This window comes from Ambystoma mexicanum, chromosome 14, assembly GCF_040938575.1.
Source record: "Ambystoma mexicanum isolate Mex_15411 chromosome 14, UKY_AmexF1_1, whole genome shotgun sequence".
Classification (NCBI taxonomy): Eukaryota; Metazoa; Chordata; class Amphibia; order Caudata; family Ambystomatidae; genus Ambystoma; species Ambystoma mexicanum.
The window spans coordinates 132,967,491-132,981,180 of NC_090940.1; the positions used below are offsets into that span (position 1 = coordinate 132,967,491).

The 13,690-nt window shown below is 44.1% G+C and overlaps 1 protein-coding gene across 2 annotated transcripts in view; it reads left to right on the forward strand.

Moving 5' to 3' along the window:
• ZFYVE26 (zinc finger FYVE-type containing 26) overlaps positions 1-13,690 on the forward strand; it is a 1,501,667-nt gene that overhangs the window by 937,709 nt on the left and 550,268 nt on the right. For both annotated transcript variants that reach the window (XM_069638726.1, XM_069638727.1), the window contains one exon: positions 10,350-10,516. In XM_069638726.1, coding sequence (XP_069494827.1) covers positions 10,350-10,516 — 167 coding nt within the window. The remainder of the gene's footprint in view (positions 1-10,349; positions 10,517-13,690) is intronic.

Here is a 13,690-nt window from a genome sequence, read left to right on the forward strand (position 1 = left end):
GGTGGCGTGCTGTTGGTTGTCGTTCATGTCCACCTTTCGATTAGAGTAAATTGCTGAGAAGTGTTGTATCCATTGCTGTTCACTGACATTGGCTGTCAGGTCTTGTTGTTTCTTGTCATTGTTGTTCAGCAAGTTCAAAAGTTCTCTTAGATTATACGTTTTGTACGTTTTCATTATCGCTTCAGTGTTTTTTTGGAGCAATGTATTCATTTAAGATTTTATCCAGTTTACATAAGACTGTCTTCTTTTTTTTAATCTGTTTGCAGTTTGGGTTGTTGGTTATTCTCAGTCTGCGTATTATTTTTCTCATCTCCTTTTTTCTTTCTACAAGCTCAGAGTATGTTGGTGCAGTTTGTTATCATTATTTTTTTTTCTTTGAAAAATGTGTTTATGAGAAAGTTGTAGTTCAGTTTATCTGTATCTGACGTTAGTGGATGTTGTAAGTTGTTAACTAGTATTTTAGTTTCGACTTTGTTCATTCAGAGTCTTAGATTTTTTCCTATGATTTCCAGCGGTGCGCATGTAGGTTGTTTTCTAGGTTCCGTCAGACCATATCCTTTAGCTGACAGTTGGTGATGATCGCTGATTGTAGTATTCTTTCAAGTCTTCCGATAGATATAGTCTATTACTGCTGAGGAGGCTCCTCTTTTCCATGTCGGTTTGGCCTTGCCTGTGTCATCAGTCAGTTGTTTTAGTTGCGTGAGGTTTCTGATGCTCATTTCTTTCTGCCACCTCTTTGCTCGCATGGTTAGATCTTCATCCTGTGGTAATTCGCCTTTCTCTGTGTAGAGGTGGATGTTTACATTTCTGCAGACGATGAATTCTGCATGATATATTTTGTTCTCGTTTTGTTAATCTTCAGAAAAATTCCATCCATGAAGGTGTTGTCGTTAATTGTTGCAGGGTTCCAGTAGACGTTCATTATTGTGTTTTGGGTGCATAAATTAATGTTGTTGGTTGTCGCTATACTCCAATTTGGTGCAATTTTTATCGGTGTAAGTAATCCTGATGAGGGTCTTCCTTGAGCACCTTTGATAGCCGGATTTAGCACCGTGATATATCCGTCACAGACCGGTGTTTCCATGAGCCACGTTTCTTGTAGGCAGATGATATTGATTTTTTCTAATGCGATTGACGGTTGGTTGAATAGGTGTGTATTTCCTCTTGTGTTCCAGGTACATATCGACTAGGTGGATTCATTTTTCTTTAATGGTTATGGTTCTCTTGCCGAATCAAATGATTTTTCTGATTGGGAACTGTCATATATTTGTTGGAATGGGTAAGTTTCGTCATCCCATACTGCTCTATGTTCGGTATGATCTGCTGATGAATTCGTTGTTGAATAAGTTGTGTTCCTGTATTGTGTTCTCTCATACAATGATGTAGTTTCATGTAGTTCCGATTGTCTGCATATAACACTTTGGTTTTTTGTTTTATGTCATGTTTTCTGTTTTGTGAGACATCTATACATTCGAATCCCAACTTCTTTAATGTGTCTTTTAAGGAAATTATTTCCAATCGATTTTCTATCCCTTAACTCTATTTGTACAGTGTCTAAGCAATTATGATCTTCAAACATAACCAGCTTAATGTCATTCGTTACAATTGATTGAAGTTGAGGCATAGCTTTCAGAAGTATAAGGATGTTTGTTCTATTCAGTATTAAGTGTTCCGATCTTCGTATGTTGTTTTTTGTACGTAAACTGAATCCAATGAATGAACAGTCTGTCCTTCCTGAGCTCGCCTTAGGACACCTGCATTATCGTGTGACAAGTGTACCAGCCCAGTCAAACTCCCCACCTGGCACTGTCCCTGGAGAGGCGTTCACTTTATTTTCCAACGTTCTTTGTTACCACTCGGGATTGATTATATTTGGGTCTCGCCCCCCCCCCGATGATCGTGATCAGGGACATTGTGGTGGGCTCGCTGGGGATAGCCGACCATGCCGTGGTCATGGTAGATCTTCGGCTACTTAGACGCAAAGTAGGGGTGTGAAGATGGAGGGCTCCAGGGGAATTATTACAGGACCTAGTTATCAGGCAGGACCTGGAGGACAGGATGGCCCGGTTCTTCGAATTTAACAAAGCTGCCTATACAGGAGAGAGTATACGGCGGGATGCATTCAAAGCCACCATCTGGGGGAGGGGGACTCATTGCCACCAAAGAAATGAGGGATAAGCAAATGACCCTTCTGGAGGCCCAGATGAAGGCTGAGATGGAAAACCTAAGGAAAGGGTGTATAACAGCCCCCACACGGAAGTTGCTATGTGAATATAGGCAAACCATGGGTAAACTGCAAGTTCTCAGGACCAAGAGAGCTGAGAGGTCCCTGCGGTTTGACCGCCAGCGTTACTACGCCAAGGCTAAAAAAGTTGACCGGCTCCTGACGAAACTCTTAAGAAGAGCGGCCAGCTCTAAAAGTAACACAGGAATCATGGATGACCAGGGTAATAGATACTCCTGCACAGAAGATATTAAAGAATGCTTTGTACGATACTACGTAAACCTCTACTTATCCCCAAACCCTGTTAGTAATCTGCAGGGGGAATTCCTAGATAAGGTTAGCCTGCCTATGCTGGGGTCTGAAGCCAGAAATGAGCTGGGGCGAGAAATAACGGAGGAGGAGTTACGCGAGGAGATAAAAACATTACCACTTTACAAATCACGGGCCCGGACGGCTTCACCACGACATTCTACAAAACTTTCGCTAGGATCCTAATACCACACCTTACGAGACTCTTTAACCATTTCCGGAGCACTGGCCGAATCTCTGTGTCAAAGGAGGAGGCCAAGATCAGAATTATTCCAAAACCCGAGAAGGACCATTCAAAATGTAGCTCGTACAGGCCCATAGCCTTAATTAATGTAGACACTAAAATATACACAAACGTTTTTGCCAACAGACTTCAGGGGCATCTCCCGGCCCTGATCCAGCCAGACCAGTCATGGTTTATACAGGGCTGACAGACTTTTGACACTATCAGACGCATAGCCCGCTTGGTGGAAAAGGTGCATAAAACTTGAAACCCAGCGATCCTACTCTCCCTCGACGCTGAGAAAGCATTCAACCACGTGGAGTGTTCTTTTTTTTGTGACAGGTGATGGTCAAAATGTGTCTGGTTAGTGACTTTATTCAGATGATCCGAGCCAGGAGTCAAGTCCTAAAAATTAAAGTGGGGGGACACATCAACAAATGCAATGGGATGTGACGTCTCCAGAAATGAGCATATCATGGTGAAATATGCACATTTCATGAAATTGGCTTTGCATAACCACCCAAATTGAACAGGACTAATGGCATTTGCCGTTCATAAAATCAACACACACACAAAACTAAGACAGGATACTTTCTTCTAATAGTGTTTTTGGAAACGTTAAAATGTCCATATGTTTTAAACTCCAAGAACCAATACAAATGTTTTCCATGGGACTCGCAGTACCGAAATGGGATATTTCACCTTTAGTTGTTTGTTCTATTCATGAATTAAATGAGGACATCCAATGATTCTCTTTTAGCTGGGGGGGGGGGACTGAGTCCACCCTCTGAATAAATTGGGTGGACGCTGTCCTCCAGCGTGTACCCGCAACTTGAGCCCTGGGACTCCGAGCCAAATACAACTCCCCCTCAACACGTATTCTCATTGATCGCTCACTCTCAGGACCATTTCCCTTAAGCAGGGGCACTAAACAGGGATGTCCCCTTTCACCCCCACTATACGCAATCTATCTGGAGCCGCTGCTCCAGATCTTCCACGACTCTGACGAGATTAGAGAGAAGCAGTTCGGGGTAAAGCAGCAAACAGTGGTGGTGTACCTGGATGGCATGCTGCTTACGCTTGTGGACCCTGGGTCATCATTGGGGGACAGTGTGAAAGTCTTGTCTGCATTTGGAGGAGTCTTGGGTCTAAAAATTAACCTAATAAAATCAGAGCTGCTTAATTTGACGGTGCTGGGGTGGGATGCGGCAGCCTTGAAAGCATCTTTAACTGGATTCCCAAAGAGATCAGATACCTGGGGGTCTTTATCTCGTCGACCCTTTCGGGTTGGTATGCGGGCAACTACCTTCCAATGCTGCCATCAAGGAAAGCAGAACTCCACAAATTGAGCGTGCTCAAGGTTTCTTGGATGGGCAGACTCGCTGCAATGAAGATGATTATCCTCCCCCAGCTTCTTTACCTGTTCCAGGCCCTCCCGGTGGCAGTCCCTCAGAGTTTCTTGAGAGAACTGAGGAAATTTAACAGGCCATTTCATTTGGGAGTAGGGCAAGAGATCCAGGATTGGCTTAACCCACTTAACAGCCCTGCGTAGGGAGGGTGGCATGGCACTTCCAAATGTCCAATTATACTTTGAGGCGGCACAAATCCAGATAATAAGGGAATGGTTCACAGGTCATAAGGCGAAGTTGTGGGTGGGCATGGACCGGGCAGTGGTGAGGCACGACCTAAGGGATGTTCTATGGCTGCCGCATGCTGACAGACCCTAGCTTGTGTACCTGAGCGAAATAACGAAATTGCTAACTGACACCTGGGACAGATTTGTTAGCAAATATGGCATTACATCCTTCCCATCCCCCTTTACACCCATTACTAATAAACCATCCTTTACTCTGGGAAGGGAACCAGTGGCAATTAGAAGGGTGCTATAGTATTAGAGATATGTTCCATGGGTCAGTAGTCCGTGCCTTTTTTTGAATGCAAGCCGCTCTTTGAGTTGGACAAGAAGGAACGGCTGAGATACTTCCAGATTTGGCACTGGGTATCTAAACCGGGGTCAAGGCGGCTGCACTACGCCAGCTCACGCCCTTCAAAAATGTCTCACCTCACAGGACAGTATCAAGCGGCTCATCTCGGGCCTCTATAGGATACTAGATGAATCTATCCCTCAGGGAACCTGGACATATATGGAACACTGGGAGAGGTCCCTCAGAAGGGGTGGGAGAGATTAAGGTAAGTCCTACTGAAGCTGCTAAAATCTTTCCAGTTGCAGGAGATTTGGTATAAGACAATATTTTGTTGGTATTACACTCGGAGCAGGCTTCATAAGATCTTTCTGGGGTCATCTGTGGCATGCTGGAGGGAGTGCGGAGGGAACAGGCTCATAGTCCCATACGTGGTGGAAATGTTTGAAAATAGAGTCCTTTTGGAGGGATGGGGAGGAGGCCAGGTTCAGGGCTTTGGCGAGCAGGCAAGGACACCTCCAGAAGAGGTGCTGTTGGTGCTGGATCAGGGGATCCAAGGTGGGTGGTCTAGACTACAAAGGAAGGCCTGCATAATACTTAATAATAGTAATGTATATAAATATGTCCTATGTAAAGTGCTTTAGATTAAAATATACCTATTATTATTATACTTACACTCTCTGCTGTGCTGCTGAGAATGGAGCCGACAACCCAACCCTCCTGGTTGAGGAAGGTTTTGGACTTTGTGGCCCTGGAATGGGTATCCTATGCCTTGGTTAACAAGGTGCCCAAATCTGCCAATGATTAATCTCTTTTCTCAAGGAGGACTGCAAAGTTCAATGGTGTCTGCAGCGCCTGAAACTATTGGAGCTGGTATGAACAGTGCCCCCAGATGACGGCCGACCTATGAGACTGAAGCAACCAGAGAAGCCATGGGAGGAATTCGAAGGGTGGGGGTTATATTTTTAGGGGGCAGAAACCATGTTAATCTGTTAAATTAAGTTGATATTTGCTTGCTGAAAACAAATAAACAGATTTTACATTTCTTTTTTTTTAAACAATGAAGTCTAAGGTGTGGCCTGCAGTGTGAGTAGGGCCTGTTATTTTTGTAGTTAGGTTCAGGTCTTCAAAGAAGAGAAGGAGGCGAAAAGCTGATATCAGCCAATAAGTGAACCTTTAAATTAATATCTCCAAACATGGCAATATTCACATGTAACGAGATAAGAGAGCATACCCGATCAATTAAATCTGTGGCAAATTGTGGGTTTGAGGCCAAAGCATAAATTGTTCACTCACCAAGAAGCAGGCGAAAAGCATAACTGCAGTTTTAGGAATTATGGTACAGGTGATGCTATTAACCTTAACGTGTGGAAAAAATGGCAGCCAAGCCTCACCCACCCAGTCCCATGGAAAGATTAACATTTAAAATCTTGCAACTCGGAGGGACTCTTGTCATGGTATATCTAAATACAACTGTCTGCTAGCGAAGATTCGGTCACAAAGAGGAGGTCAAGATTGTGATCCACAATAAAGTCAGACGTTTCTGCACCGTGTTTCACAGGTGAGTGTGCATTAATCAAGGCGCAGTGGAGGTGTTTGGGCATCCAGGAAGAGGAATGGCAGAGTTCACAACTCTTAGGGATTATGTTAGGAGATGCAACGGAAGCCTGTCCAACCTCAGCAGTACTGTGCTGCAGCTGTATCTGGATCACTTATGAGGAATTATGTAACTTTCTAATGGTAAGTGTAGAATATATTAGGGATACCATTACCAGTGGTCCTTCGTCGCAGCCAGATGGCCTAGCATATGGCCCAGCGCAGACATAGAAGTGCTTGCCTTAGGCACACCTTCGATGTTGCACAGTGTTCCCGCTGCACAGACTCTGCAGTAACATTCAAGTACCACATTAGAGTCATATGAGATAAACTAAAGAGGCGTCCTAATGATAAGGAACTACTTACTTGCTGAAGTGGTGATTCTAATGAAAATAAAACAGCTAGTGTGCCACCAGTGGTTACAATGGGATGAGGGAAACAAGCAGATCTCTGGTGTCTGCAGACGTCCTTGAGTTGCAGAGGTTGAGCAGGTAAATTGGCCTTATAAGGCTTTCCTTCCCTCAAACGTCCGACAAAGCTCAAAAACAGCCAAAAAGCTACATGGTTCCATTGATAACAAAGGAAGGAAAGTTGCAAGAAGAAACATCTTCATATCAAATGTTATAAATACATATGAAAATATGAGTGATAACTTTAAACAACTGTGGGAACATGTCCTACACATTTTAGGGTCTTTTATCTGTGCCTGCTACCCTTAGATGATTAGGAAAGAAATTAAATGTTTTGTATAATAAAAATAAACACTTTTTTCAAAATATAGTTGCAAGAAAAATGCCATAGCTTAGCCTATGAAGTCATTTTTCTAGAAATGTGGTTCACCCCATCCGGTTCTAGTTGGATTGTCTGAGTATGTGATGTGAATTATTGAAGGTTTGTGAAGAGCAAAATGGTGTCATGTTGCTGTGTTACATAAGGGTAAACAGTGGATCTTTTGCAGTGAGCTATGATTTATGCCCAGAAAGAATCCATATAACACAGGTGTCTGCAACCTTAATCCCTAGCCAGCACAGTTAATGTTGAGGTACTCTGGTAGACATGGTGCAAAACATTTGGAGAGCTCAGTTTGCAGACCCCTAATATAAAGTGAAAGGGCAAGCATTTGTCTAATGCACTTTTGAGTGGGTCAAAACCAGTTTAAAATAGTTATTCACAATGTATTTATATGTTCTACCTAAAAGGCTTCTGCTGAATATAGGTTGTTTGTTTATTTATGATGAAAACTAGTTGTGCTTTGGTGTGAGTAATCACTTCATGCGAGAGGCCAACACGTGCAAAGAGTTTAATTTGAAGCCAACCATAGACATTTTGAAGATTTCAAAAGTGTCATTTACCCAGTTACCGTCCGATGTGTTCAGACAAGCTTCAATGTAATTAGCAGCCTGAATGTCATGGCCACAGGCACCAGAACACAAAAACCACACCATCTAGTGATGGGGGCAATGGGTCACTTGATTCACTTATGTCCCTTTGGGACCTATAAACACAGGGACCCTGGCTGGACACAGTCCTGACGCCTTTGGTGCCAGGCTCATATAGAGATGTGAGCAGGAACACTTTATTTCAGTGCAGGAGTGCTTTTACTTTATTTCAGTGCAGGAGAGCTTTTTATTTTACAAGAACTTTCCAGGAGCTGAAAGCCTTTATTCCAGAGATCTTCCTCATGTGCTGACTCCTCGGGTGTGGCTGCCTAGGGCTGGTCTTCATGTGCTGACTCATCGGGTGTGGCAAGCTGAACCTGGTGGGCGTGGCTTCAGAAGCTCAGCTATATAAGCTAGTCCATCCTTAAGACCGGTGCTTGGCGTTACTGTGCACTCGCGTGCAACGTGACACTCAACGCCGCTTGGACCAGTTTACTTACCTTTGGAAACCAGGCGTTCTCCTGCATACTCACCTCTAGGAAACCGGTGCTTCATCGCTTCATCTGCAGACTCATCTCCTGACATCCAGTGATCTTGATCCCGATGCCGCAGCACCGCACTCTGTTTCCACGAACTCGGACCCTGTGAAGAAGAAGAAAGACAATGTTAGAACATCCGTCATAGGGCCGCGCTGCATTTGATCCCCGTGCGCCCCCTAGTTAACAATTTACCAGCTACTGTACCGCTGCAACTTCATTCCTAATTCCCTCCGGCTGTCGCCTCCAGCTCCGCAGCTTCTGCCGGGCCGGCAACATCACCTGCAAGGGAAGAAAGCAAAAGAGCAAACATCAAAAGTGGAACGGACAGCAATACAAGACAACAAACTTTACAATACAACAAAAACAGACGAGGAAAGACAAAGGCAAACAGGAACACTTACCTGAAGTATAGTGGCTTAGTCGCAGCAGGACTGGACTACCATGTTCAAGGGACCCGTGAAGGAACTCTGTCCAGATCATACAAGCGCCCCTGCCAGAAGCAGCAGGATCGAGTGCTCGCCAAAACTAATCAACAGGTGAACTTTCCAGGGACAGCACATCCCGCAGGTACCACGGTTTGGGAGAAGGGGTCTGGAAGGGGATCAGGCGCACAAGCTGGCATACTCACGCCTCCTATTCTCCATGCAGGAGCAGTTGAGCAGCATTACCTATTACCACCAGTCACCACATAAGCGCAAAGAGCGAAGTCGGACCCGAGCGACCTTACCCCCGGGAGGGCTGCAACCGTGCCCCAACGCCTCAGCAGAGACCAGGTGAGCGTTCCACTGAAAGAGATTGGCAAATCTCATGGGAAGGTTTTTCCAAATTCACAAAATAGCAGCAAAGTATTACAGTAATCCTTTGGGCCATATGCAGATAATGAATTTAATCATAATGGCTGTTTTCCACTGTCCTTCAACATCATCTGCTTAAGGAGCTGTATGTTCAAATCACACAGTGTCCCATTCTGCTAATGGCTGCCCTAAGGTTTATCACCTTTTGATAGTAAGGTCATCCTCCAACTAAGAGACATCATTCTACATAAGGGACAGTTTGCGTGATCTTTCTATATCTCCATTGCAAGGGAGTGATTTTAGTTTAGTGTGGTGTACCGCAGACTGATCAGATAGTTTCCATGAATTGTCTTACTACAAGGGGGAACTTCATAATAAAAGACCTATTGCTCTACATAAAACATGTTCGTTGAAACATCCTCAAATATAAAAAAAGAGATGTATTTCTATTTGCATTAATAGTTCATTTTTACATTTTGAGAGATGGACATAGTGAAATAAGTCATGATAAAGAAGCAAGCTCCAAATATCTTTAGATATTGAGTAGATGTCGGTAATGATTAGCTGAAATGGGAATTGCAAGAAACCCTAATGTCCTCTAGCAAGTTTAGGGTATGTTAGTTTCTATATGTACTCAGTCTCGTGAAGCGTTTTTTTAAATCTTGATATTGCTAACTTCCTGGTTATAATAGAGTATGGGGGATTGTTTTTGTTTAGACTTGCTTTTTGTGGGTTTCATCATTTGCAGAGGTTTAGATCAAGGCCTGTCTCTGAAACTAAGGCACTGATCTTTATAAAAGGACAATACTGCTTCTCATCTCCTTTGATTTGATGACTGGTGATCCTTTGTGTGACAATTAACAAAAGAATTACATTAATATGCTGTGCGTTTAAACTATCCCCAATGCTTTGAAGCTCAGGTTGTTGAAATTGACTGTCATCATTAGTTATGGCAGCAGCCACCCAGCACCTTATCACTCCTCGTAGCATACATAAGTGGCCACTGGGTAGAGTGAAATGGACACGATTGCGAAACACTGCTAAAATGTCTGATCAGTATTAAGCCAAGAGCGTAGCAGATTTGTTAAGCATGGATATACATGGACACTTCATGATGTCTTGATATAAGAAGATCTCTTCATTTAACGTGGTTGATCAAAAACGTCTGATCTTTGTTTCAAATTTCAATGTTTTCAGAACTGATAGACAAGGCACAAATAGTAAGTAACTACTACACATATTGTGTCCGCCTATTTGCAGTTGATTTGTACAGACAATGGCATTCATTTTGTTCTGTATCTGTGCCTTTCTGTTTCAAAAGAAAGAAAGCAAATGTGCCTATTCACTGCCACTTGTTTTACAGCCACCCCAAGGTTTCAGACCCCACCTCCTCCAAGAGAGAAAGGTCTTAGGCGAAACAAATCTTCCCCAGACTTTGTGCCTCCAGAGCGACCACCAGCCAAAAAACACTGGATCCCGGATGAGAGGGAGGCCAACTGTATGGTCTGTAAGACTGAGCAGTTCACCATGGTAAGGCTTACTTCCAGTAGAGTAAAGTCTTGCTTTTTTATTTGACTGACTTTAATTTGTTTTTTGTGTGCTGTCCGCCATTCCCTGCATTAGTGTTTTTTTGTCAATAGTACTTTTTCCTCTCATTGTGCCTTGTTTTCCTGCACATCCTTTGATAAATGTAACTTCATTGTTGCGAGGTCAAACATTGTGAACTGTACCGCTGGCGACTTCCCGCCTGCTCTCTGATGGGCCTTAATCTAAGATCTCATCAGGAACTGAACTCTGTAATGTGCCAGTGAGATGTCGTAAGCCTCCCTGGGTTGGGGAACTCCAAGGGACCCTGTTCCCTGTGTGAGTGTACGCAACCAGTTAGCTGTGTGGTCTCTACTAGTTGGTGGCAGATTCCAGTTGACAGCCTGCTATACCCAAACAATGCTCTAGAGACCCTCTCCAACAAATTCAATACTCAATCACACAACTAAGCTTGATTCGTTGAGTTAAAGAATGTGATATAGATGTGACCATATATGGTCATGGCATTTGCCTGCCCCAGAGTGTGAGGGACTGCAGTGGCCAAAATTAGATTTGTCTGGTTTGTGAGTAGATTTCTGAATTCCTAGCCATAATCATGTTTCCTACTACATTTAGAGGCATGCATCCTTAACATGTTGGACAGGGGGAAGACTACAAGTCTGCGCTGAGGAATAGAAGACATTGCCAACCCAAAGTGGACGCACTCTGATGGCTGTGAAGGCATCATGAAGTAGACATAGACAACTGAATAGGGTTTGGGTTTAAAACTTTTATTAATTAAGAAGGGTGTTGAAAAAAGTACCTATCTTACCCTATGCCAGTGGTCTTCAAACTTTTTTGGCCTGGCCCCCCCCCCACCGCCCCGAGCAAGATTTGGGCAGGCTGGGACGCCCAAAAGTGCCAGATGGATAGTATGTAGAAATGGCTATGAATTATTGCGCGCCGTCACCGCACCCTACTCCCACTACAGACCCTGGGCTCTCCCCACCCTGCTCCCACCACTATCCCAGTGCTCCCGCCCATCCTGCTCCCACCACAGTCCCATAACACAAGCATACACGCATCCATACACATATTTAAATAAAAATTAAATCACCATAAACATACCTTCTGTAGGGGGCCTGCGCGTGGTTGCTAAAATGACACGCTCCAGGTTGCTCCCCCTCACACATACATACATACATGCAGTGCCCCAGCCAGCATTTCCAATGAGCTATGTAAGGCTGGCGAAGCAAAACGCCCCAGTGTTGCATGGCTCAGTGATCATGTGCGGCTGGGGAACTGAACTGTCAAAGGCAAACAGTGTTTTCCCTTTGACAGTTCAGCCAACCCAGGAGCACTCCCTCAGCTGGAAAAAGCAGCTGAGGGAGTGTTCAGTGTTTGACTGGGCTGGCTCCTCGGCTCCTCAATAATGGCTGAGGGGGCCAGTGGGTGGACACCCCCTAACCCATTGTGGATGAGCTGCCAGGCTTGGACTGGCCTATACGCAATAGGGCGATGACCGTACCAAAAATGCAAAATGCTAGTGTAGGCCAGTCAAAATGGGCCACTTTTTTGGCCAATGTGGGCCAGTTTAAGGAGTTACTTCACTATGCAGCTAGAAGTTTTGACAATTGTTGCTGAATAAATATCACAATTTGTTTAGATTTCAAATAAAAAAAAAAACCTTCAGCACTATTCAAACAGTCTGTGACTAAAGGACTGAATATCCATTTGCTACTGCTGGCCACTTTTTCATTGGTGCCTAAAGCCATGTTATGGTAGAGTCTGACCATGTGAGCTGCCCCAGCCCATTTCCACCACTGTAAAAAAAAAGAAAAAAGGTTATTCTTTTTTTTACAATTCTTTTTTTTTTACATTTCATGCTGTGCTCTCGTGCCCCCCCTGGGATGCGGCCACGCACCCCTGGGGTGGCGCGCTCCACTGTTTGAAGACGTCTGCCCTATGCTGAGGTGGGATTTCCCTACCTAACTGAAACTAATGATGGTCTGTGTCAGGAAGTCCAAAGCGGCATGTCTGTCTGTGTCCAAATCCTATACCTGCCCTCACATCTATATATACAATGTGTAGGGATGTCAGCAACAAATGAAAAGTGTTCAATATAAATGTTCAGAGCTTCTTCCAGCTCTAGGGTGGAAAAGGGGTTTCCCCTATCCAAAGTTCAAATAGTTCACATTATCAACGAGGGGGTCCCTTCCCCAAGCTTTCAAGTCTCTAAAAGTTCCAAAATAACTCAACTCTGTGGGGCACTTCCCAGCTCGTCAGGTTTGATTATCAATCAATAAATTTAATTTCCTCTGTTTCAGTTCACATACGTTTTCCTTGGTTCAATCAAGAAGTTGTTGTTCTTAGGTGGGTTTACGCAGTCTAGGCGCAGTTGTCGGACCACACGGTCCACCAATCTCAGGTCACACAACCGACATACCTTACTTGTCTTTGCTTCATGCCACAGTTTCAGCACACGCCCTAATTAGCTTCCCAGTACACTCTACTGCTAGGAAACATAGTCACTGTTACAATCCACTTGACCAAAGCATCTGCTGCCCTTTTCCAGGGTTTCTTTGTATTTTACTCTTGCATACAGGTTTCCATTTCTTAACAGTTCATTTCTTTCATTAATGCTTATTATTATCTGGCAATGTATGCTTATCTCTAGGCAAGACTCATTGGCCCCCTGACAATGTTCATCACACACTTGACTCTTGCTCACGCTCACACGCAGGTGTCAACCTGGCTTCTCTCCAGTTCTCGCTCCTCTGCTGCTGCAGCTTCTCTGGGCCTCGGCCTCTCATCCCATGTCCTGCTGTGTTTCCAAAAGGAAACAAAGTTCTTTCTTGCACTTGTTTCCTCCATTTAAAGCTCCCAGCATCAATTGAAGTTTCAGAAAGACTAGACCGCTTCTTTTCAAACCAAAACTAATTTTTCAGTGTTTGGTGCCACTTCCTCATCCCAGTACCAAAGTGTTGTTCATGTGGGTCAGAGTCAATAAAAATAGGAGTTATGGCTCTAGTGTCTCTTTTCCTTGTCCCAGTACCTAACTGGTGTTTTCTGGGAGATTATTTATGTGAGAGATGGGGAAGGGACTGGTTGTAACCTACAAAGGCCTGGGAGATATTGTGCTCATTCGAAAAGGAAAATGGGGAATACCGCGTCTCACCC